General features: G+C 30.8%; 1 protein-coding gene across 2 annotated transcripts; it reads right to left on the reverse strand.

Annotated features, from left to right (window-relative positions):
- Positions 1-999: 999 nt before the first annotated feature.
- paqr6 (progestin and adipoQ receptor family member VI) lies at positions 1,000-27,528 on the reverse strand. Of its 2 annotated transcripts, none has more exons than XM_051131078.1 (8): positions 27,307-27,528; positions 14,882-15,126; positions 13,691-13,818; positions 11,408-11,613; positions 5,476-5,602; positions 3,253-3,349; positions 3,014-3,158; positions 1,000-2,915 (listed from the first exon to the last, which is right to left on the reverse strand). In XM_051131078.1, the coding sequence occupies exons 2-8, from the start codon at positions 14,930-14,932 to the stop codon at positions 2,656-2,658; spliced, it is 1,014 nt and encodes a 337-aa protein (XP_050987035.1). In that variant the 5' UTR covers positions 14,933-15,126; positions 27,307-27,528; the 3' UTR covers positions 1,000-2,655. The 2 variants fall into 2 exon arrangements, with proteins under 2 accessions (XP_050987035.1, XP_050987034.1); XM_051131077.1 differs by lacking the exon at positions 27,307-27,528 and adding an exon at positions 26,628-26,813.

The following is a 27,528-nucleotide window of genomic DNA, read 5'->3' on the forward strand; positions in this document are numbered from 1 at the left end:
TGCCAATTGGACATTTTAAGATACAAATTTCTAATAATTTTAGTTCAACTGCTTATTACATTCATTTATATAAGTTAATTACATAATTAATAATTCAATTATTAATAAGTGACCCTGGACCACAAAACCAGTCTTAAGTAGCATGGGTATATTTGTAGCAATAGGCAAAAATATATTGTATGGGTTTAAATGATCGATTTTTCTTTTATGCCAAAAAATCAGTAGGATATTAAGTAAAGATCTTATTCCATGAAGATATTGTGTAAATTTCCCACCGTAATTATATCAAAACTTAATTTTTGATTAGTAATATGCATTGCTAAAAACTTCATTTGGACAACTTTAAAGGCGATTTTCTCAGTATTTATTTATTTATTTATGCACCATCAGATTTCAGAATTTCAAATAGTTGAATCTCAACCAAATATGGTCTTATCCTAACAAACTATACATCAATAGAAAGATTATTTATACACATAAATCTCATTTTCAAAAAATGGGCACTTATGACTGGTTTTGTGATCCAGGGTCACAAGGTAAAAAAAAACAAAAAAAAAACTATGTAATTATACACAAATTTAAAAAATCAGCAGTTCACTTTAAAGCTCCTGCTGTGTGACAAGTGAACATTTTAATATACAATAATATAATAGTGTTAGTTAAACTATTAAATGAAATGCATTTCATTATATAAATAATAATGATTAATATGACAAAAAAAAAAAAACCTTAATATAATTAAAAATAAAATAAAATAAAAAAGTTTAAAAAAATACTTAATATTGTTTTAAGGCAGAGATACCTGTAACTCTCTATAAACTGGATTGAGGGTTGTGGACCAAATCTGAAAGAGGTCAAAGTATATTGCAAACATTAAAAACATGTGTTACACAACAAAATTACAGGAACAGAATTGGCTCATACACTTTGTGTTTAGCCAATAATGCTATTTGCGTAATCGCTCTGTCTTCAATGAAACCACAGCAGCTGGACAAACACTGTAGTGAACAATGAGTCAGTTTTATTCTAGGCACTTCTTCACATTTGTTACAAAAACACTTCAAAACTGACAATGGCAAATAAAAGGCATTGCGATCATGATTGCATATTTCAATTCTCAAATTTAAAGGGAAGCATCATAGTAAAAAAAAAAAAAAAAAAATTTTTGGAACATTTTTAAAACAAAATTTAAATAATCAGAGTTTCCTTGGCAATTTTAAATGCTACTTTGTAACATTAAATGGCACAGTTTTTAAAACTGCAATACATTCATTTGGGCCAACAAACAAACACAGGGATTGGGAATCCACAACCTTTTACATTTCATTTAAATCTAGTGCACAAAATACTAGTGTCACCAGTCATATTCACATCTAAACCTCTTTGAGCAGAAGAACTCGGCATCAGCGCTGAAGCCTGGAAAAACACACACCTACTTTTACCGAACGGTAAGCGTGAATTTCTGCTGTCGAACTACAAATAAGCATTTGGAGAAATGCAGAATCTTTCCGCCACTAACCACTGAAGCACCTACTTTTCCTTTTAACCCAAGATCCCTTTCATTAACACCAACTAAAATACTTTCCACCACGTGACTGACCTTAAGAGCTTGTTAGGAAAGGGTTCTGCGAAAACTATAATTGCACTGAATTATTACAAGCCGACGTACCTGTCTTGCACCGCTAGGTCAGACAAAATAAAAGACGGAGGTTAACAGCTTAGCCACATGCAACGATTAGCTTTGACTTCTGGTTTAAGAACAGAGAGTTACATGAGCAAAATACTATTTCGAGTTTGCACTGGATCCACGAGTGCACTGATAAAATGCATTAAATATAAAAACCTTGTGCTTCAATATAAACAGAGCGTATTGTATGTCATAAACCTGCAATGAACAAACAATACCACAGATGTGTGAGCCGATGCAGAGAAGGACACACAACTCAAAGCTGTTCACCAAGAAACGTCTAAACGAGAGCGAAGGACTCCAGTGCAGCCCCATATTCCCATGAGATGCAGTTTAGTAAGAGAAACTGTAAAAAAATGATTTTTTTTTAAAATAGCCCTTAATTAGTTGCATCTGTGAGATTATTCAAAGGCATTCCAATGAATCAAAATAACGCTAAAAAGGGACGTTACAAATATGAGTATTTAAAAGGGCACAATTTCACCCACCCGCCAGTAATTTTTTGTATATTTTGATATGCAACACATCATAAAATTGGATTAATCATATTAATGTTGTTACTCATGATGATATTAATACAAATATAAAATCCCTGATTAATGCTACTTAATCACTTTCCAGTTAATGTTACACAACATTAATATGTAATGATGCAAACATCATATTGCGTTTATAAAAAAAAAACCAAACTATGTTAGAATATACGATATTAGCGTCATTCAACCCTTCACCTTTCATATAGATGACTAAAAAACAATAACTTCTGAAAGGTCGTGATTATCATTAGGGTTTTCGGCTGAGATAATAACTAGAATAAATCTTGAATAGCATACATGTTTAGCTTCTTAGTACAAAAGTATCAATGCTAGAGGCTTATATATCAGTGAAAGTGACTGTGTAAGTGCGATATCGAGTAAAATCGTCCAGAAAGGTGCACAGTGAGGTGTGGAGTGGTCAAAAAAAGCTTGTTACTCCTGATGAAGGTGGGCGCCGCTGGAGGCCGAAGTGCTTTGGCGAGGCATTCGCGGTAAACAGGCGCTAAAGACGCCGATGATACCCAGGTTGAGCAGGATGCCCAGTGCGAGAACCCCCATGGTGCCCAGAAACGAAGGTAGAACGGAGTGCGACGTCAGCCAATCTTTGCGGGACGCCATGTCTGTCAACACTGCCTCCATCTGGAAATGGGTGCCCACCACCGCACATATGTGAAAGAGCTGGTGACTGTGACCTTGGAGGAGAGCGAGTGGAAAAAGTGGTCAAAAGAACCGTGATGTGAACCTTTGAGAACTAAACAAAGATGACTGTGAAATCATTAAAATGAGGTACCGATGTAGTCGAAGCGTCCAGGGGCCAGTCTCTCGGGGAGGTGGGACGCAAACAGGAAGCATGTGAGAAACGCAAAGAGCAGATGGTACGAGTGGCTGGCCAGAGCTTCGCTGGGACTACAGCTCCCCCAACAGCACGACAGCAGCTACAGACACACGTGGAAAGAGAAAGGGAGCATTCATATCTGCAGTGTAAACACTAGAATGCACATAAACACAGTGAGGTGTGAGCGTACTTACGCGGAAGAACAGCGGGAAGCTATCAAAGAGGAAGGGGACGACAAACGCGGACGTTCGCAGGACTTTACTTTTCTGTGGGAACTGTAACTCTACAAACCTGGTACAAAAGACAGGAAAATGTACCATTGTTTAGAACGTATTTATTATAAATAGGGTTTTTAGTTAAAAATGAATTAAGATAAATATTTTAAATATGTAATATAATCATGAAATGTTAAAAAATAATATTTATAGATGTTCAAAATAACATCTTTCTAATACTGCAAACTTGCAAAACACAGGACAATGTTCTCTCATTTAAAACTATTTAATACAGACAATGTGTTATGCTTATAGTTAAAAATAAAATAAAATAAAATAAAATTTAAAGACTTTTAGAACAATAATAAAGGTACAGTGGTTGGTAGCGAGGATGTTTTTATGTGGTGGCTAGGGTTTTGTTTCTAATATAATTTAAAATAACATCAATAACATTTAAAATCACATAAAATATTAATGCAATAGAAATATTAAACAATCATATTTACAAAAATTGTACTTTATGAACTATATAATATAATATAATAGTGAATTAGTGAATTATATTTATTCAATTATATATATTTTTTATTTTATAAAGAAAATTATATTTGAAATAAATATAAATCATTATATAATATTAAATCACATAAAATACTAATACAATAGAAATATTAAACAATCATATTTACAAAAAATATTTAATGAACTATATATTCTAATATAATATAATATAATATAATATAATAGTGAATTATATTTATCCAATTATATATATTTTTAATATTAAAATCACATATACAATACTAACACAATAGAAATATTAAACAATCATATTTACAAAAATTGTATTTTATGAAATAATATAATATAATATAATATAGTGAATTATATTTACCCAGTTTTTATTTTAAATGAAAATTATATTTTAAATTTACAAATAAATTATTATATTAAAACTCTTATAAAATATTAATATAATACAATAAACAATTACATTTACAACATTTTTAGAAAAGTAAAACTTTTTCAATGAAGAAAATGAAAGTTGTGCTTGGCACTGAACTTACTGTTTTTATTGGACATATGGATATGTTCATTTTACCACATTAAAAATTGATTACAAAAAACAAGAAAATACATAAATACATTTACAATTTGTCTACTCTTGATTAAAAGTTTATGTTAGAAATATATTTAAACAAATTTAACAAATATTGCAAGAAATACATATATATAAAGATTATGATTCTATAAATATGATGATGATTATAATATTAATATTCATAAAAATATTAAATACTACAATTAAACAATATTCATATAAAATATCTTAATAGAAATTTAGATTTTTTTTGTTGTTAATTTTTTGTCTGTTAATTTTTTTTAACTTTATGAAGAAAATATGAGTGGAGCTTGATCCTGCAAACATAACAAATATTTAAAATAAGTCTAAACATTATAATAATATAAATATAATTATATTAAAATAATATTTATATAAAACATTTAAATTGAAATTAAGATTTTTTTTTATTTACTTTTTGAAGCAAATGTGAGTGGACCCTGATCATACAAAAATAACAAATATTTTAAATAAATCTAAACAGTATAATAATATAAATATAATTATCATATTAAATAACAATATTCATATAAAATATTTGAATAGAAATTTAGACATTTTTCAATTTACTTTATGAAGCAAATGTGAAAGGACCTTAATCATGCAAAAATAACAAATATTTTAAATAAATCTAAACATTATAATAATATAAATATAATTATTATTTTAAATAATAATATTCATATAAAAAATAGGAATTTAGACATTTTTAGATTTGTTTTTTAACTTTATGAAGAAAATGTATGTATGTACACACACACATATATATATATATATATATATTTATTTATTTTTTTTTTTTGTAATTTGGCAAAAAATGCATTAAAATGGGTTTAGTTTTCATGGTAATTAATGTATGCAATTTCAGCAATAAAAATGTTAATTTTTCTAAGAAGGAAACAAATTAGTTGTTTATTTTAAGAAACCTATTTTATTTTCTCTTGTATATTTAGAATTGCTCTTTAATAAAGAAAAATTACTTCTTATCCAATTACTCGAATAATCAGTAGACTACTCGATTACTAAGATAATCAACAGCTACAGCCCTAGTCTTAATTACCCTCTAAAACCACTCTCACCTCGAGTAGCAGGACATGCTGGTGCAAAAAAGCGAGTTCCCGATGGCGATGGTCGCGAAATGCTGATGAAGCCAACTGTTTACCCAGCAATCAGGCATCACGTAAGAGCCGTATGTGATGGCACAGCCTGGAAAAGAGTGCGGCATATTTAAAACATTGTAATGCATGCTTTCATTTAGATATGATTCTGAGTTTTTTGTTATAAGAACTTAGTCTATATGAGGAGTGCTTCTGATGAAGTTTGAGGGTGAAATCAGGTAAAATGGGCCACTTTTATCATAAAATCCTCTAGAGCTGTGTTAAAATGTCGATGCACATGCAATCAGGTCTCTTTTATCATTTATTTTTAAAATGTCACAAAAATGTCCAAACTGCAAAGCATTTCTATTCAACAAAAACATTGAAGATTACTGCATGCTTTCATTTGGATATGATTCTGAGTTTTACAATATGTTTTAAGATCTGCATAGAGCACATTCTTGGTTGACTAACTGAATCCTTTATAAATAGAGAAGTTAATAGATTGAGATCTAAACAAAGAAACTGTAAACATTACATTTCCAAATTCCAATGGTCCCAAAAGGTATTTAGAGAGAAAAATGTTATCGTGTTATTTCATAAAATATCAAACAAAAATGGTATGATGCTTGCACATTTCTGATTTTTTTCCAGTTATTTTTAACCAAATAATTTTCAGTGCATGTATTTAAATAGCATATTACTAAAATACTTTCATCATTTCTGCAGTATGTGGTATGCATACTGTGCATAGTATGTGCTTTTTTCCTCCAAAAATAACTAGATGAATTGCAAACTTAAAAATGCACACACTTAAAAATGTAAAAGGACTATTATTGAATTATTTATTACTGAAAATGAAAACATAAAAATAAATACTATAATACTATAACAGTATATAAAAAATATTCCTGCAGTGTTAAGTATTATTTTATATATTTTTATATTTACACTTTTCATTTTAATTTTAAATGTGCTTGTCATTTATATTAATTTTTCTTTAATCATTTTCTTCTATGAAAACTGAAAATGTAAAAAAAAGGCAATAATAAGGCAATAAGATAATAATAAATACTATAATAATATATAAAATATTGAAAACTGTAATAGTACAAATAAAATGAAAATAAAAACTGAAAAATAAATAAAAGCCAATTCAAGATATTAATTAATACTAGTGTAATAGTATATAAAATAGTATATACTATTATATAGTATATACCATTTTATATACTATAGTATATAAATATTAGCATTAGTACATAAATAGTATAAATAGTATATAAAATATAATAGTATATAAAATATTAGTATTAACTAATATTAACAATAAATGTTAATAAATCAAATTGTCATTCCTACAGTTTGTAGTATTATTTATATAGTATTTTAGCATTTATTAAATAGCTTTTATTTTTATATTTGCACTTTTCCTTTTAATTTTAAATTGGCTTTTGTCATTTCTGTTAGTTTTTTTTCTTTAGCAATTTTCTGAAAACTGAAAATGTAAAAATAAAAGCCAATTCAAGATAATCATAAATATTGTAATAGTATATAAAAACATCAGCATTTATTTAAAAAGGACAATAATAAATAAAATGGTTATTCCTGCAAGTATTATTTATATAGTATTATAGTGTTATTAATGTTAACTTAGCTTACACTTTTCATTTTAATTTTAAATGTGCTTCTGTCATTTCTGTTATTTTTTTTTCTTCTGTAATTTTCTTCTATGAAAACTGAAAATATAAAAATAAAATCCAATTCAAGGTACTGGTGTTTATTTATTTATTATTTATAAGTATTATTTATGTAGTATTATAGTATTTATTAATATAATATATTATTAATATTAAATTAGCTTTTATTATTATATTTACACTTGTCATTTCTGTTAGTGTTTTTTTTTGGTATTGGTACTTTTTTATTTATTTTTTATACAGTTTTATAGTATTATTAGTACTGAATTAGCTTTTATTTTTATATTTAAACTTTTAATTTTAATTTCAAATATGCTTTTGTCCTTTCTATTAGTTTTTTTTATTCTTCACAATTTTCTTCTTCTATTTAGCATTGATTTATTTTTCTTTCAGTTTTAATAATTTTAGTGCTTCAGCTTAAACATTATTCAGTTATTTGCCAAGGCATCATTTTAAGTTTTGGTTTTTCATCTAATATGTATTTTATTTTCTCATTAACTTAGTAAAACAGACAATCAAAAAATGTCATGTTTACAAGGTACGTGATTGAAATAATTGCTTTGATGAAGAGCTAATTAATAAATTTGATATGCTAGATACGCAAGTAATACAAAGATCTGATACATATTTTTGCATATTTGTAAAGTTGTGTTCAAGGTACTTTTATCAGGTCTCTTTTATCATTTATGTTGACAATATGTCACAAAAAAGTTCCAAACTGGATGAACTGCCTAAACAAAGTTACACTTAAAATGAAAAAATGCAAATCAACAATTATTTCCAAAAACCGTGTGCAGTAATGTTGCATACTGTGCAATGTTTCAAGAAAAACAGTAGGTAGTATATGGCATATTCTGCACAAAAAGAGCATGTTTGTGGGTTACTGTATAAAATACATGTGATACTGAATTTCTTCTTTTGTAATGCTTGGCTATTGTGCCACATCCACATATGCTGGACATACACGGCTATTCTGCTTCTCTCAAAGGCAGTAAAAGAGGCTTTTCTTTACCACAACTGGAAAACATGAGCAGAGATGGATTCCACATATGAAAGAATAATATTTTTATTAGACTACAGGAGCTTAAAACAAAAACTCACTGCTCTGCACGCAGGATATTGAACAGATGACCGTACCGTCATCCAGCACAGAGGCCGGATGAAGTCAAATGAAGGGAAATACTGCAGAAATGATCTTACTTTTCAAATATACGTTTAAATCGATTTCCACTTGAAAGAACAATCATTCTTTTATCAAGGAAATGAGTCTTTAATGTGCATTAAAAAGGTGCATTAAAATCCCTCACTCAATGTAAGGTAAAGTGTTCGGCTCATATTCAAATGGCGCTTATATTTTGCACTAGCTCTTCATAAGTGGCTCGAACAATACGTCTAGTTCTTCAGCCTTCACTTTTTATCAATGCAGACTTTGCAGAGGTTTTCTCTGGAGCCAGAGCGTTTGCTTTCTTTCCTTTGAAGTCATACAATAAAGCGCCAGCAGCAGTGTGTTAGACGGCTCATTTCCTCCAAAGCTCAGGCTTTCCGTAACCTCACATCAACCATTCATTTCTACTGCCGGTCATCGTGAATTTCTCCGACATGTCATCGGATTTACATCAGAATTGTGTGTGTCTAAGCGTTCTAGTTCATGGTTATCTCACCATGTCACATTCATTTACATTTATGCATTTGCATTTGCTGTTTTAAACAAAGCAACCTAGAGTGCAATCTATCATTTTATCAGTTCATGCATTCTCTGGAAATCAAACCCACGACCCTGGTGTTGCTAGATCTATGCTGTATTGTTTGAGATAAAGAAATGCAGTGTTATTGTTAACTAAAACTTTAAAAAATCATTTTTTGTTACCTAAAAATAAAGCTGAAATAAAATAAATATTAGATGAAAAAAAAAAAACGTTACGTTTAAAAAAACATAAAAAGAAAAATAAATGTTGACTTGGAAACTAAGTGAAAATTACTAAAACTAAAATAAAAATAAGTTTAGGCTAAACTAAAGCACTCTGCAAAATAATTCAAACTTAAAATGGAAACTAAACATATATAAATAAAAGCTAATTCAAAGCATTAATAAATGTATATAAAAATATTGGCATTTATTTAAAAGTGACAATAAATTTAATAAATAAAACAAAAATTAATACAGTATTACTTAAGCATTATTTATATACCATCTTGAATTAGCTATTATTTTATATTGTTGGTTTTAATTTAGTTTAAGGTTTAAGACTTTTGGAATGTGCTTTTGTCATTTAAAAAAAACAACTAATAAATAAATACAAATAAACATTTATATAAATGACAGAAGCACACTGCAAAATTACTAAAACATAAAAATATTTAAATAAGAGCCAATTCAAAGCATAAATAAATAATATAACAGTATATAAAAATATTGGTATTTATTTAAAATGGACAATAAACTTTAATAAATAAAACAGAAATTCATGTAGCATTATTTAAGTATTATTTATATACCATTACAGTATTTATTAATATATTGAATTGGCTTTTGTTTTTATATTGTTCATTTTAATTTTAGTTTAAGTTTTAGTACTTTTGCAATGTGCTTTTGTCATTAAAAAAAACAAAGGACAAAAGCACAATGCAAAATTACTAAAAATTAAACTTAAAATGAAAACTAAAAATATACAAATAAAAGCCAATTCAAAGCATTAATAAATACTGTAATAGTATACAAAAATACTGGTATTTATTTAAAAGTAATGATAAACTATAATAAATAAGCCAGAAATTCACAAAGCATTATTTAATTATTATTTATACACCATTATAATATTTAATATGTTGAATTGGCTTTTATTTTTATATTGTTCATTTTAATTTAGTTAAAATTAACAAGTTTTAGTACTTATGCAATGGGCTTTTGTCATTTTTATTAGTTTTTTTTTTATATTTCTATTTAGCTTTCATTTATTTTTTATTTTAGTTTTATTTTAGTTTCAATAATTTTTGTCAACTTATTAATAAATTCTATAATAGTATTAAATTATGTTTTTAAAATGGAAAATAAACTTAAAAAAACCCCAGAAATTCATGCAGCATTATTTACATATTATTTATGTACCATTACAGTATTAATTAATATATTGGCTTTTATTTTTATCTTGTTCATTGTAATTTAATTTAAGTTTTGGTACTTTTGCAATGTGCTTTTGTCATTTTTATGTATTTATTTATTTATTTTTATATTTTTATTTAGCTTTCATTTATTTTTATTTTAGTTTATTTTAGTTTTAATCATTTTAGTTCCAATGTATTAATAAATACTATAATATTATTCAGAAATATTGATATGTGTTTAAATAGTAAAATAAACATTAATAAATAAAACAAAAATTCATGCAGGATTATTTAAGAATTATTTATATACCATTACAGTATTTGTTAATATCTTGAATTGGCTTTTTTTGTTCATTTTAATTTTATTTTAGGTTACTGTACTTTTGCAATGTGCTTTTGTCATTTTTTTTATTTCTATTTAGCTTTCATTTATTTTATATTTTTATTTTAGTTTTTTTTGTTTAATCTTTTTAGTTTAAACTTAATCATATTTCAATGCAATATTTCAAAATTTTCTTTCTTTCTAATTTTATTTTTTCTTTAAGTTTAAGTTTTCCATCTTATATTTGGTTGAGATGATATGTGCTTTTGATGAACTAATAAATTAATTTGATAAGTTGCATATTTTTTTTTTTAAGTACTACAAAGACATGATAAATACTTTTGTATATTTTGAAAGTTTTGTTTGAGACACTTAGTAGTGTAAAGGTAGGTAAAATGGGTCACTTTTCATAAAATTAGAGCAGCACTGAAATGTCTGCACATTTTATACACTGAATACATCAAGTCTCTTTTTTCATTTATGTTGTGAATGTCACAAAAAAATGCAGGCAGGCTTTGCTTTACATGCCAGTCTGCTGCTCTATTTTTATCAACAATTGTTGTAAAACAAGCCGTAGTGTGAACCACAGATGAGGTTTTTAGTCAAAACTCTGGATATGCATGACTAAATCACCCTTATCGGCATGCACTGATGTTTAAATAAGAAATATTTGGTAAGAGCACTCACTGTGTGATTGTAATGATAATAATGTGCTGGTCTACTGGTCACAGTACATTAAATGTCACTCCAAACAAACAGGACAGAATCACCCGTGAGAACCGTTGCCTACCGAGACTGTAGAGGCTGAGCGCGCCGTAGTCGAAGAAGTAGCAGATGTGACGAGCCTCGGCCGACATGGTGCTGAAGGTGTGAGCGCAGCTGGAGGTGAAGGGGTACAGGCAGATCATAAGCATGTAGACAAGCAGTGGCCAGGTGTAGCTCTCCGTCAGGAAGTCCAGAGTGGAGCACAGCATGCTGAACCGCCACAGGAAGTACCTAGAACAGCACAGCTCAGGTCATTCATGGGGCATTTATGTCACATCCGATCAGAGTCTAAACTGTCAACTGTCAATATATACACACTACCAGTCAAAAGTTTTTGAACAGTAAGATTCTTCTGCTCACCAAGCCTGCATTTATTTGATCCAAAGTACAGCAAAACAGTTACATTTTAAAATATTTTTACTGTTTAAAATAACTGTTTTCTATTTGAATATATTTTAAAATGCCATTTATTCCCGCGATTTCAAAGCTGAATTTTTAGCATCATTACTCCAGTCACATGATTCTTCAGAAATCATTCTAATTATCTGATTTGCTGCTCAAAACACATTATTACATTATTATTATGTTGAAAACAGCTGAGTAATTTTTTTAAGTTTCTTTGATAAATAGAAAGTTCAGAAGAACAACATTTATCTGAAATAGAAATCTAATGTGTGTGTATATATATATACAAACACACACACACACACACATTTGAAAACAATTTAATTGATCAAAGCATTTATAATGTTACAAAAGAATTTTATTTCAAATAATTGCTGTTCTTTGAAACTTTTTTCTATTCATATAAATCTGGAAGAAATGTTTTAAAAGCAGCTGAACTGTTTTTAACATTGATCAACATTTCTTGAGCAGAAAATCTGTATATTACACTGATTTCTGAAGGATCACTGAAAGCTGTATTTAAAATTTAGCTTTGCATCACAGCAATAAATTACATTTTAAAATATTAAATATAAAACAGTTATTTTAATTTTTTTAATAAGATTTTTTTTTCAAATATTCAAAAATATTTTAAAAATATTCAAATATATTTTAAAAATATTTTAAAAATATTCAAAACTATTTCAAAAATATTCAAACATATTTTACAACTACTCAAAAATATTATATATAAAAATATTATATATAAAATAATTTCTAAATCATACAATCCCCTATTTAATAAATAGCTTGTTTACTTATTTGTAATTTATTTAATATATATTTTTAAAAGTTAAATAAACATAACTTAATATTTATACATATAGATTTATTTAATATGTGACCCTGGAAAACAAAACCAGTTATAAGGGTCAGTTTTTTAAAATTGAGATTTATACATCATCTGAAAGTTGATAAAATAAGCTTTCAATTGATGTATGGTTATACAATATTTGGCTGAGATACAACTATTTGAAAATCTGGAATCTGAGGATGTAAAAAATAAAAAAAATAAAAAAACTGTCTAAATGTAGTTATTAGCAATGCATATTAATAATCAAAAATTACGTTTTTTATATATTTACGGTAGGAAATTTACAAAATATCATCATGGAACATGATCTTTACTTAATATCCTAATGATTTTTGGCATAAAAGAAAAATCAATAATTTTGACCCATACAATGTATTTTTGCCTATTACTACAAATATACCCGTGCTTTTGTGGTCCAGGGTCACATATATTCTATATTCTTATAAGGTTTTAAATATATGTATAACTTTTACAGACATTTTTCTATTATATATAAAGGAAGCTGATAAAGGAAGAATCAACTTGTAAATGTTTTTAAATTGTGTTTTGTAACAATGTTTTTGTGTTTTTCCTCTTGATAATGTTGTGCTGCATCTTGGCCAGGTCACTTCTGAAAAAAAGATTTTTAATCTCTTACCTGGTTAAATAAAGGACATAATGATGTATAGAATTTTGTATTATATTATAGAAGTAGCTAAATAGTTACATAATGTAAAGATGTTTCTGCATGGATGTTGCATGTATCATGCATTATGAATAATAATCTTCTAGTTTCCATTCAACAAATTTAAAAATAAGAAAATAATCAAAGCAGTACCGTTACCAAATAACAAAGCACCATTAATTTGTAAAACATAATAATGTGACAAAAACAAGATTTAGGTCATACTACCCTGCATTAGTGCTTGTAAAATCGGATATTACATACAAGCGTCTGCTCATAGGCTAGATCCTAATTGCATAATGAAGCAGCTCAAGCAAAGCTTCAAAGCTGACAAACCACTACTTCTGGCACTAAAAAGGAATCACATGTTTAACTGGGCGCTTTACCAGGTTGGCAGGAAGTGGGTCCAGATATTGACCGTCTCGTTGGTCATTTGAAAACTGCTGAGAATGCAATCCAGCGCTGAGCTCCTAGGATGACGGTACCCAGACATGATGCCGTCCTCCCGAAACACCTGCAAAGACGCACACAAACATCTAAAATACATGCAAACATCTACACTGTAAAAAAAACGAAACGATCAATAAGTTATGGCAACATATGGTTTTCAGTTTTCCATATTTATTTATGTCCTTACTACCTTTCTGGGCCTTGAACGTGGCTGTCTATACAGGGTCAGAAAGCTCTCGGATTTCATCTAAAATATCTTAATTTGTGCTCCGAAGAGGAATGAAGGTCTTACAGGTTTGGAACAACATGAGAGTGAGTAATTAAAGGAGAAGTCCACTTCCAGAACAAAAATTTACAGATAATGTACTCACCCCCTTGTCATCCAAGATGTTCATGTCTTTCTTTCTTCAGTCGTAAAGAAATTATGTTTTTAGAGGAAAACATTTCAGGATTTTTCTCCATATAATGAATGGGCTGTTATGGTGCCCCAATTTTGAACTTCCAAAATACAGTTTAAATGTGGCTTCAAATGATCCCAGCCAACGAAAAAGGGTCTTATCTAGCAAAACGATCTGTTATTTTCATAAAAATATCATTTAATCATTTACAATCGCATTTGGGATTGTTTGAAACCGCATTTTAACTGCATTTTGAAAGTTCAAAGTTGGGGCACCATATCAGTCCATTAAATGGAGAAAAATCCTGAAATGTTTTCCTCAAAAAACATATTTTCTTTACGACTGAAGAAAGAAAGACATGAACATCTTGGATGACAAGGGGGTGAGTACATTATCTGTAAATCTTTGTTCTGGAAGTGGACTTCTTTAACAACACAACTTTCTTTTTTGGGTGAACTAATGGTACTTTAAGGTTAGAAGATGCATTTTTAGCTGAGCTAATGCTTTAAAACTCTGAATTCAAGTCATTCAATTAATGTAATCTTACTGAAACTGTGCTGGAAACAGATTTAAGCAGAACTAAAATCGGTGGCTTGCACCGTCTGCTCCTGCTCATTTGGCCTGTAACTTTTAAGTACCTGCAGGACTTCCCAGGGATTTCCCTTAAAGGGGAACCAAAGTGCAACAATAAACAGTTTCAAATGCTCAGAAAGATACTCCCTTCCTCACCTTTGGCACCTGGTGGATGTCAAAGAGCTGCGGAAGTCTGAGGCTCAGCATGTCTGCGGGCAGGCACAGCGCTCCCCTCCCTCTCTGGCAGGCCTGCTTGAGTCTTTCCTTGCCTCCTCGACACAGGACGCACCACAGCGGACACTCCAGACCCCAGGACGGGCCCCCTTCCCCGGCTTCCCACCTCACGCACTGAGCCCAGCCCCAGCCATGACCCTCTCCAGCCCCCCGCCACGCAGGAAACACTGCAGAGAGACACAGACAGACAGACACAATGAGTATTTGACCCATATGCAGTGAAAAGAAAGCAGGATTACTACTGAAAACCATTCTAATAAGCTGTGAATGAGTGGTTTGCTTCACAACCTGGATTTAACACTGGTAACTTCAGTACACAGTACTAAAAATGTAAATGAAATGTACACTACTAGTCAAAAGTTTTTGGGCAGTAAGATTTTCAAACAAGACTCTTCTGCTCACCAAGCCTGCATTTATTTAGTACTGCAAAACAGTAAAATTTGAAAATATTTCTATAATAACTGCTTTCTATTTGAATATATTTTAAAATGTAATTTATTCCTGTGATCAAAGCTGAATTTTCAGCATCATTACTCCAGTCTTCAGTGTCACATGATCCTTCAGAAATCATTCTAATATGCTGATTTGCTGTTCAAGAAACATATTTTATTATTATTATTATCAATATTTAAAACAGTAGTTTTTTAAAGGATTCTTTGATGAATAGAAATATCCAAATATCAGCATTTATCTGAAATAAAAATCTATTCTATTTTGCTGTTCTTCTTTCTATTCATCAAAGAAACCTTAAAAAATTCTACTCAGCTGTTTTCAACATAATAATAATAATAATAATAATAATAACAATAATAATAATAATAATAATAATAATAATAAATGTTTTTGTTTGTTTTTTTTGCAGAAAATTGGAATATTAAAATGATTTCTAAAGGATCATGTGTAATGATGCTAAAAGCTTTTTGAAATATATTCAAATAGAAAACAGTTATTTTAAATAAAAATAAAGTAACAATATTTTTAAAAATTACTGTTTTTGTTGCACTGTGGATCAAATAAATGTAGGCTTGTTGAGCAGAAGAGACTTCCTTAAAAAACACTGAAAATTTTACTGTCCAAAAAATGTTAGTACTGTATTAATATTACAGGAACTAAAAAGCCTCAACAATTACACAGGAAGAATACAGTAAAATAAAATTAATTAATTAATCACTTACTTAAAAAGAAATTAATATTTTTATTCAACAAGAACGCATTTAATTAATCAAAGGTGGCAATAAAGACATTTACAATATTAGAAAAAAGATTTTAAATACATTTTGTGCCTTCTACGCTTAAAAAAAAGATGAGTTTCCACAAAAATATGCAGAACAACTGTTTTCAGAATTAATAATAATAATAAATGTTTCTTGAGCAGCAAATCAGCATAGACTGGAGTGATGATGCTGAAAATTCAGGTTTCATCACAAAAATAAATTACATTTGAAAATATATTCAAATAGAAAACAGCTATTTTAAACTGTAATAATATTTTACAATTTTACAGCATTTTTAAAATAAATGAGCATCAAAATCAAAAATATTATAAAATCTTACCAACTCTATATTTAACATTAATATTCATTTATTTTCATTCTTTCTTTTATATACATTATTATTTAAAGTTAAGATAGTGTGAACTTTATGCACAGAATACCCAGAATGACCTACGTCATTTGCAGTATGGAATGCTTATCCCACAATGCAATGCAATGCACTTGACCTTAATTCCTGTGAGACAAAAAAAACCAGCATACACCATACAGCTTCTTAACTGATTTTAAAGACTTTCTACAGATAAAAAACGGGACACTGAGGTTTTACCATTGCATAATGTTCCACATCTTTGAACAAACACACTACAGCTTAATGCTTTATATACTATTTCCATTAGACACGATTACAGACAGCATGTGTGACTTTCGAGAACTGCCGTATGTTTTAAAGCTTTCACACCCATATCATTCTCAGATATTTCATCACCGCACACCCCGGTTATGGCTCCCATTTGACTCTTTCAACCAATAGCAGAGAACATAACTTGGCAAACTGGTGACATTGCATTATACGGTTTCATGCAAAACTTTTTTGCACACAACCACTGAGCAATAAAACCATCCTCTGGGAAGCTAGTTCAACTGTTTAGCTGTAAGTACCTGACTCTCTAAAGGGTCCAGTGCTTTGCTTTGCACAGGGGCTGGTGCTGTGAAACTAGAACAGAATGTGCTTTGTGAGGGGCACAGAGTTGACTGTTACACGAGGAGCTGTATGAAAATGAGCACGCTTTGTGCACATGCACAAACAGCGGCCTAAACAAAGCAGATGGAAATGCTTGGCCAATGTCTACACATAAAAGCCCTTCCTTATTGTCTGCAGATACTCTGTGGGTTTGACGAAAGTTGGATGACCCAAACACATTCTTTCTTAATGTTTTTAGCTATTTACAGTGCAGTATGTCTCAGTATTTATACAGCTATTTGATCTAGATGGCTTAAAAGACTGGTATTTTTTAATTAGTAAACCATCATTTTGACAAGCAGGCAATGTTTTCCACTACATGAAGACAATAATTAATTTTCACAAATATAAATGCTTATACTGGTCATCAAATTCTTTTATTTGACCGAAAAAAAATTACACAGACTATACATGAACATTTGTGAATATTCAATGTTAATTCCTTGAAACAACCTACTTAATTATTATTATTATTATTATTATTATTTGCACGCACTGCCATTTAAATCCTCTAGTAATTATGAAGCCCTTAATGGACAATTAAAATGCACAAAATAGTATAATAAAATAATTCTAATATATTAGCATGTTGTTATTTTAATATTAAAATTATAATATATTTATATACTATTACAGGTTTTAATATTTATAAATTATTTAAAAGTAAATGTTTATTTTATTTCTTTTGAACTTTAAGTTTTTAGTCATTTTATTGTGTGCTTTTGTCATTTTTGTATTATTTATATTTAGCTTTAATTTATTTTTATCGCAGTTTTTGTTTTAGTAATTTTAATATGTCAATGTATTGTGTGTGTTTAATTATATTATTATTACTGTATTTGCAATTAGTTGCCAAGAAAACATTTCTAATATTCAAGTTAAGTTTTTCATGTAATATTATTTTACTTTTTTGATAAAAAATAAATAGTAATAAAATTAAATTAAATAAAAAGATTGTTAATAGTTTTAATGGATAATACTAACATTGTTTTTTCATGTAATACTTTTCATGTAATATTAATATTATTATTTGTGACCCTGAACCACAAAACCAGCCATAAGGGTACATTTTTTGACAATATTTGGCCAAGATAAAACTATTTAAAAATCTGGAATCTGACGATGCAAAAAAATCTAAACATTGCTTTTAAAGTTGTCCAAATGAAGTTTTTAACAATGCATATTACTAATCAAAAATTAAGTTTTGATATATTTATAGTAGGAAATTTACAAAATATTTTCATTGAACGTGATCTTTACTTAATATCGAATTATTTTTGGCATAAAAGAAAAATCAATCATTTTGACACATACAATGTATTTTTGGCTGTTGCTACAAATATAACCGTGCTACTTAAAACTACTTTTGTGGTCCAGGGTCACATTTTTTAATAAATAAATGAATAAATAAGATTGTTAGTAGTTGTAGTGAATAATACTAACACTGGACTAGTATGTTTTTACTGTATTGGAAAAGAGCAGCATGAACATTTGGCTAAACATTTCCTTTTGCACTCTACAGAAACAAATGTCATAGGAGTTTGGAGTGCCATGCACGTGATTAACTATATCGAATTTTATTTCTAGATGAACTATTCCTTCAAAAGCACAGAAACTGTCTGACATCCAGCTACAACAAATGTATTTGCATAACCTAATACAACCGGTAAATTCCCCCTGGTCAAATTGTACAGGGCTGGACATCCATTCATGGAATATGCTGTCATTATTCCATGGGCCAGTGTTGATCTTGTGGATTACCGGATTGTGGAATGTCTCCTCCATCAGCTGTTTCTATGGAAGTCAAACATAAACATAATTCATCTGACACTGGATATAAAGTTCCTCCCATTATACCCTTAGGGAAGCATGTAATTCAGAAACAAACAGCTCACATCCCAGTTGCCGCTGGATGTTTTTTGCGTCGTGTTGAGAGGTGGAGATGTTTGGATTAGGGTCTGACTAACTGCATCCCGTGACACACTGATTTGAGACAAAACAAGTGGAGCAGATGAGCTCAGCTGAAGCTGCTGCCGTGTGTCCACCAACTGTGACCAGTGACAGAGCTGTTTCTGATGTGTTACAGGAAGAAATGGGATATTCAAAGAATAGGACATTTTATCCTTTAGGAATTGATTGGATTGTGAAAAGCAACATTATGTACAAGAATGGAGCCAGATGGATGGAAAAGGGCTCATTGGTGTCAGAAATGCCAAAATAAAACTAAACTTTTTACTAAATGGACACATATATAATATATAATGGACATGTATAATGGAAATATATATATATACATATTTATATATTAACTTAAGATTAGATTGGTTAGATTTTTGTTCTGTAAAAGAAGTCTTATGGTCACCAAGGCAACTGATTTTCACCAATATTAAGCATTTTTACGGTTATCGGTATTGGTCATTTTCAAAACCGATGTGTCGACATAATTATTTAAAAGCATTTAAAGAAAGTTCTTGGTTCAAAATATCGGTTATCGGTCTACTTGATTTGTAATAATTAGCATCCGCATCAGCCCTTAAAAACACATATCGGTTGACCTCTAATTAATCGAAAATAAAGCAAAAACTACAGAAATATTATTACAACCGAAAATAACTGATCTCTATTTGAATATATTTGAAAATGTAATTTATTTTGTGACGCAAAGCTTAATTTTTCGTTTCATTACCCCAGTCTTCACTGTCACATGATCAGTCAGAAATCATTCTAATATGCTTATTTGCTGTTCAAGGAAAATGTATTATTATAATCAGTGTTGAAAATAGTTGTGCAGCTTCATATTTTTGTGCATTCTTTGATGTGTAGAAACTTCAAAATTCAAATGTATAAAAATGACCCGTTCAAAAGTTACATATACTTGATTCTTAATACTGTGTTGCTACCTAAATGATCCACAGTTGTGTTTTTGTTTTTGTTTGTTTAGTGATAGTTGTTCATGAGTCCTGAACAGTTAAACTGCCCACTATTCTTCAGAAATATCCATCAAGTCCCACAAATTCTTTGATTTTCCAGCATTTTGAGGAAAACTGAGGGACTCATATGCAACTATTACAGAAGGTTCAAACACTCACTGATGCTTCAGAAGGAAAAAACATACATTAAGAGCCGGGGGGTGAAAACTTTTAAACAGAATGAAGATGTGTAGATTTTTTTTTTTTCTTATTTCGCCTAAATATCATTTTTTTTTTTTATTTAGTACTGCCCTTTAGAAGCTACAGAAGATACTTGAATGCCTGCCAGAAGACAAAATAAGTTAAATTTACCCTGATCTTCAAATTCTAAAAGTTTCACCCCCCCGGCTCTTAATGCATTGTGTTTCCTTCTGAAGCATCAGTGAGCATTTGAACTTTCTGTAATAGCTGCACATGAGTCCCTCAGTTGTCCTCAGTTTGAAAAGATGGATCTCAAAATCATACAGTCACTATTGGAAAGGGGGATTAAATACACAAAAATGCTGGAAAACCAAAGAATTTGTGGGACCTGAAGGATTTTTCTGAAGAATACCAGGCAGTTGAACTGTTCAAAACTTTTGAACGGGGTCATTTTTATAAATTCAACTATTATTTTCTCTTGTGGACTATATGTAAACATCTTATATGTCCTTCAACTCATTTTGGCTGATAGCCAATACCAATATATTTCCATTTGTTTGGAAAAACACCAAGTCACTCCTGTGTGGAAATTATAAGCAAACTATTTTTTGTTTTTTTTTTTTTAGTTTTTAACAAGAACTTATTTGTTAGAATTAATTAAACAATAATGAAGTTCTTTTATAATGACAGTACACTAAAGCTTTGAAAATAACTATAAATAAACTATATATATATATATCAATCGCTGCATTTTTCATAAAAAGTGCATTTTATTTGAAGTTTTAACATTTGCAACATGCCAAAATCTACATTTAAAGCCATTACTGGTCAATTCTGATATCAGTCTGATAATCCCTAAAAAAATATTAATTTCTCTTTTAAAAAAAGTCTGAAACTAAACGTTTGAACATTAGTGTATTTTAAAATGTTAATGCATGATACAATTAAACATTTTTGTCAAAAACTCCATTTGGTATTTTCAAGTAAAACTGGATATGAAAAAAGAGAAAAAAAAAAGGGTGAGGCATAAAAAACAAGAAGGTTAAGTGCCTTCAGCCAATAACAAAATCGCTGCATGTTATTTTGGTCAAATTCTACATTTTTACCACTTGGACAAACACTTTTTCCACTTGGAATAACATGCACTGATTAATTGCTCATAATAAGACCAGGAATGTGCATTAAAAAGGTCAACAAGGTCAATTTTGATTTCAAGTTGGCTTACAAACTATCAGGCTAAGACAGATGCTTAACAACCTTGATTTCTTGGTGCTTGTGTGTCTCTCGCTCCACATTTCACCCTCTTCAGTAATTCTGACATTCTTTCTCCGGCTCGTGATTGTGTCACAAGATCTGCCTCAATGGACGTCTTTATCGCTGCGTGTTGACAATAGAGCGCCTATATGCATGCGGCCCATATGCGCAAGTTCTGTTCGGCACATATGTATCTGCAGAACGCATGCGGACACTATCTCAGGCTCGAAGCATTCCACTGTCATGTTAATACACGATCATGGGACGAAGCTGTCTGGCTACCACCTACACGCACAGGACTAAGAATTATGCAAATGGCTATATTGGGAGAACAGGAATTTTCCACTAAGTTTGAACACAATAATCCAAGCAGTTTAGGTTTTGAACGTTTTAAACGGTCATTAAGTTTTTCAAGGAATAGATTTCACAGAAAGACATCTCTGTTAGAACACTCAAAACCTGTTTGCCTAAGGCTTTTTCCTGGAAAAGAACACTTTTAATGATACCAAGCAGTGCACTGGGGTCAAACTGCACCTTACATACATTACAGCTGTAGATTTCTGAGGAATTAACAAATGATTAGTGGAACCCACAACATTTACATTGTAAAAATGGCAGCTGCTGTTGCCAGAACTTTACTGTAAGACTGTAAAAATACATTAAAAAATTAAAGTTTTATGGTCTGAACGTCATTTAAAGGGATGGTACAGCCCAAAAACTCACCCTCAAGTTGTTCCAAACCTGTATGAGTTTCTTTCAGCTGTTAAACACAAAGGAAGATATTTCAAAGAATGCTGGTGACCAAACAGTTGACGGTAGCCATTGGCTTCCACAGTATGGGGAAAAAAAAATACTGTGGAAGTCAATGGCTACCGTCAACTCATTGGTGACCAATAATATTCAAAATTCTTTTGTGTTTTGCAGAAGAAAGGTCTGGATATTTCATTTTGAATTTTCATTTTTGGGTGAACTGTCCCTTTAACTGATATAAAAATCTGTTGTACCTTTTTAAAGGGATAGTTCACCCACAAATGAAAATTACCCCATGATTTACTCACCCTCAAGCCATACTAGGTGTATATGACTCTCTTCTTTCAGATGAATACAATCCAAGCTAATTGGATACTAAAAAAAAAAATGTTCTGGCTCTTTCAAGAAAATAAAAAATAAAATAAAATGACCCAACATACTGAACCCAGCATTTGGGTTAAAAAAAAATAGCCCAGCAGCTGGGTAAAAATATTAAAAATAACTCGATAAAATGACCCAATGGGCTGAACCCAGCATTTTTTAGAGTGTAGGGTATATGACTTTCTTCTTTCAGACGAATATAATCTGAGTTATATTAAATGTTTTGGCTTTTCCAAGCTTTATAATGGCAGTGAATGGGTGTTGAAATTTTGAAGTCAAATAAAGTGCATCCATCCATCATAAAAAGTACTACACATGGCTCTTGGGGGTTAATAAAGGCCTTCTGAAATGAATCGATGCATTTTTATAAGAAAAACAAACATATTTACAACTTTATAACCTGTAATGTCTAGCTTCGGCTAACTGTTGTACATGCGTTCACGAAAGAGTTGCATTCCAGCGGATGACGTAGATGTAGCGTAAGCTCTGGTGAGAAGTAAGGAAGGTGGAAGTGCAGGGGAGAGAAAAAAACAAAACACTGGTCATGAATTAGAAGTACAAAATGAGGATTCGTAAAGAAAAATGTTGGAGGATTTCGATATAAGCCAAGAGGAGACTAGTTTTGCTTTGCTGTAAACAAAACTTGGTTTTCTTGAGACTAGAATATTCTCATGAACGAGTTAGCGAGTTGGTGAGAAGCAAGCATGGTTTATAAAGTTTTAAATATGGATATTTTTTCACACACAAACACATCGATTCACTTCAGAAGGCCTTTATTAATAATTATTTGGAGCACTTTTATGATGGATGGATCCACTTCATTACACTTTAAAGTCTCAACACCCATTCACTGTCATTATAAAGCTTGGAAAAGCCAAGACATTTAATATAACTCAGATTATATTTGTCTGAAAGAAGAAAGTCATATACCCTACACTCTAAAAAATGCTGGGTTCAATGTGTTGGGTCATTTTATTGGGCAATTTTTAAATATTTTTTACCCAGGTGCTGGGTAGTTTTTCTGTAACTAAGCTGCTGGGTCATTTTTAAGGCTGGGTTATTATTTTTTTACCCAGCTGCTGGGTTGAGCCTGTCTTTGACGAAACAACCCAGCTGCTGAGTTACAGTCAGTCAGAGCACGGGCTTTTTGAGTCCTACAGGAGAGACCAGTTTTCAGTGCAGCCGATTTGCCCTTCTTCGGCAAAATAAAGGTTCGTATAGATTTTATTTCATTTATAAAGTCTTTACTGTGCTGTAAATTGTATTGTTTTATGCGGCGCAACATAAGGACGAGATGTCAGTCAGCTGTGTCAGCAGCGGTTGTTTCGCAGGATGGAAACACCTTTTGCCTTGCATAAAATTAAAGGATTTTATTTGTTATTGTACAGAGTTTAATCTTAAAATATGTTCTCTCATGTCAGTATTGTTCGTTTATGGGCAGTTTTTTGGAGTCAGTCATGGCATCTTTCAGCTACGAGTGAAACGTGAGGCGGTGTTCTGAAGTTCGCAGTTAACCTGGCGAACAGCAGTCCTTCACCGGCTCAGCTTTCGGCGACACACCAGCATGAGAATTAGCGCTATTTCAGTAAAAAGTGATTACAGAGAAGTTCAATACACTAAAATTAAAATTCTACTTTTAAATGTTTTATGTTTTATGTCTAAAAGAGTTAAAAGAGTTTAAATGTATGTAATATTGCAAACTATGCTGTATTCACCTAACTAAATTCAATTTATCCATGTGTTCTTGCTTAATAACAAATGTTCATCTTTTGATCATTGCTGTTGCCTCTAGTAATTCTGTGTTTTTTTAAAGTTCCAGCCCATTTTAAACCAGCATTATAATAATAATAATAAACAATAGTTGACTTAAATAAAATAACCCAGCATGTTTGGTAAAAACATTTAACCCAACCAGCTGGGTCAAAATAACCTAGCATGTATGTTCTGTCCAATATTTACCCAGCGCTGGGTTGCCAAATAACCCAAGTTGGGTTGTTTTTAACACAGCATTTTTAGAGTATAGGATGGCTTGAGAATAAACTTAATTAAAACTGCATTAAACAGTATTTTACTGTAAAACTACATGAACTGTTAGATCTATTACAGTTTTTCACAATGTATAGTAAGGGAATCATTAATCTTATAAACTTGTTAGCCATTTAACAGATGTTAATCTTTAAAATTACAATCATTTTTATAGAGACTAGTAAGCAAACACTTAACAAACACTCAGATCACCTTAGAAACACAAAAGTGTTCTGACAAGCAACACTGTGGCTACATGGTGAAAAGTTTTCTTCTAAAAATAAACATTTAGTTTGCTAATAAAATACAACTGATGAAAAGAATCACAATAGTTCCTAATACGCAGACTACTGCTGCAGTGAAGGATAATAGACAGTAAAAAATAACTCAAAACCATTGCTGCAAGAAAATATGACCTTGCATAAATCCAACATATGGTTGAAAGCCACGAGAAGCATGCACACTCAATAGACAACGACTTAAACAATATCACATGCTTTGCACTGCAGCTATATTTTAGACATAGGAGAGAATGAAAATGAAAAAAGTTCCTTCTGGAAAATGCTGACTATGCAGCTCTAGGCTAAATCTTCTTGAATGTAAGTGAAAAGAAAAAAGGGAGTTTTTCCATAAGTCACAAAGTTCAAAACAAGAAGCAGAAGATTTGAAACTGCTTAGAAGCCAAACTTTTCAAAAAGAAAATTTTAAAAGCATTTTCTGGATTATATGGATTTTTCCTGTAAACAAAGCCTATGCAAAAGTAACTACCATAATGTCCAAAATTATGATGCTTACTAATTATTTTCAATAAAAACCTCTTTTGCAATTAGTACAAAGACAGTTAGCCAATTATTTAATTCGCCAAACAGCATGTTGTCTTTATAATATATAACCCTTAACCCTTTAAGCAAGTTATATGTGACCCTGGACCACAAAAGCTTAAATCTTAAGCCAAAACTACATTGTATGGGACACAATTATCGATTTTTCTTTTATGCTAATAATCATGAGGATATTAAGTTATGTTCCATGAAGATATTTAGTAAATTTCCTACCATAAATATATAAAAGTTAATTTTTGATTAGTTATATGCATTGCTTAGAACTTCATTTGGACAACTTTAAAGGTGATTTTCTCAGTATTTTGATTTTTTTTTCACTCTCACATTCCAGATTTTCAAATTGTTGTATCTCGGCCAAATATTGTCCTATGCTAACAAGCCATACATCAGTGGAATTCAGTGCAAAGCTTATTAATTCAGCTTTCAGATGATGCATAAATCTAAATTTCTAAAAAATTGACCCTTATGACTGGCTTTGTGGTCCAGGGTCACATATTGTCTATTTTACATGCTTAAAGAAAAAAGCGAACATTTGAAGACATTCTGAAGAATATTTTGTAACTGTACAATTGCTGGTACCCATTGACTGCCATAGCATTTTAAAAAAAAATCATACTGCATAGTCAATGGCTACCAGCAACTGTTTAGGTACCAAAATTCTTCTAAATATCTTCCTTTGCATTCAAAAAACTCACAGAAACAGATTTAAAACAACATGAGGGTGAGTAAATGATGACAGAATTTGCATTTTTTTGGGTATCTATCCCTTTAATATTAGTATTTAAGGTGGCTATGCCTTTAAGCCAGTATAAATGTATATGCATATGGAACGTGAGAACATATAGGCACTCTTATATTTTAGGAGAGCGGTCTCTCACAAGGGATCACCATATTTAGCAGCCCTTACTATCTAAAAAAATGAAATGCATTAAGAACAAAGGTCAAACAAAGCAATGCACAAACCCATTGATCAAACATGTTTTGTTACATGCAAAAGACAAAAATGCTGCATCAATTCAATTCTAGACTACTAACAAACCATGCAAAATCTGGGACAAAAGAAGCACATACATGTCACTTTCTTCATATCTCCTGGTGGAAAGGTGGAGCTCAGGAGGACATCCAGTGCAAAAAGAGACCTTGACAGGCTGGTGCTGTCAGTTGTACAGTAAAAAGTGATTGGAAGAGGCTCTGTATTACTTATAGAAGCCCGTTCACGTGGACTAATGTACTGGATAAACTATGTTCCATGTGTCTTTCGAAGAAAAGACAGGCAGTTCTGCCAAAGCAACCATATGCATTCTATATATACTCACACCCATAGGGAGGTGCTCAGTGTCACTTATACATCTGACAAAATGCCAAACTCATTTCCTCAGTGTCGAAACCACTACTTATAAATGTACAATCTGCTCTTTAAAACTTGAACTTGAACACTGAAAATGAACACAACAACATCTAGTCCTGCACCCTGGCGTTTCTACATGACACTAACACTTTTTCTACATAATTTTCAACAGACTGACATATTTGGAAAAGTTTGTGTGATATTTCAAAGTTTGATAAAGCTCTTATGCGTTGTAATATAAACTCGTGACGTTCTCTGAACGCATATTTTCATAACATTCCTTCGTGTAACTTTCCTTCGTGTGACTTCGGCAAATGCATGGAGGTTTTCCATGCAAAGCAACAATTCCGACACTGCGGAGCAAATAACAACACATTGCAAGAGAAAATCGAAGGTCCAAACCTTTCAGCTTGATCTGGTCTATGAGATCATTTGCGCGTGCCAGTTGGAGATGTGAGGTCGCCAGTTTGGGATCCGAAGAGTTACAGTTAATGGGGGGAAAAGCGCGGAATAACTAGAGTTCCATGGCCGAACTAGGTCCTAAAGTTAGTGGACAGCCCCGAGAATCATTCGGGCTTTGTGTGTCCCTCACATTCCTTGGGAAAGGAACACAAACAGCAGTGG

This window comes from Labeo rohita, chromosome 16 (assembly GCF_022985175.1).
Source record: "Labeo rohita strain BAU-BD-2019 chromosome 16, IGBB_LRoh.1.0, whole genome shotgun sequence".
Taxonomy (NCBI): domain Eukaryota; kingdom Metazoa; phylum Chordata; class Actinopteri; order Cypriniformes; family Cyprinidae; genus Labeo; species Labeo rohita.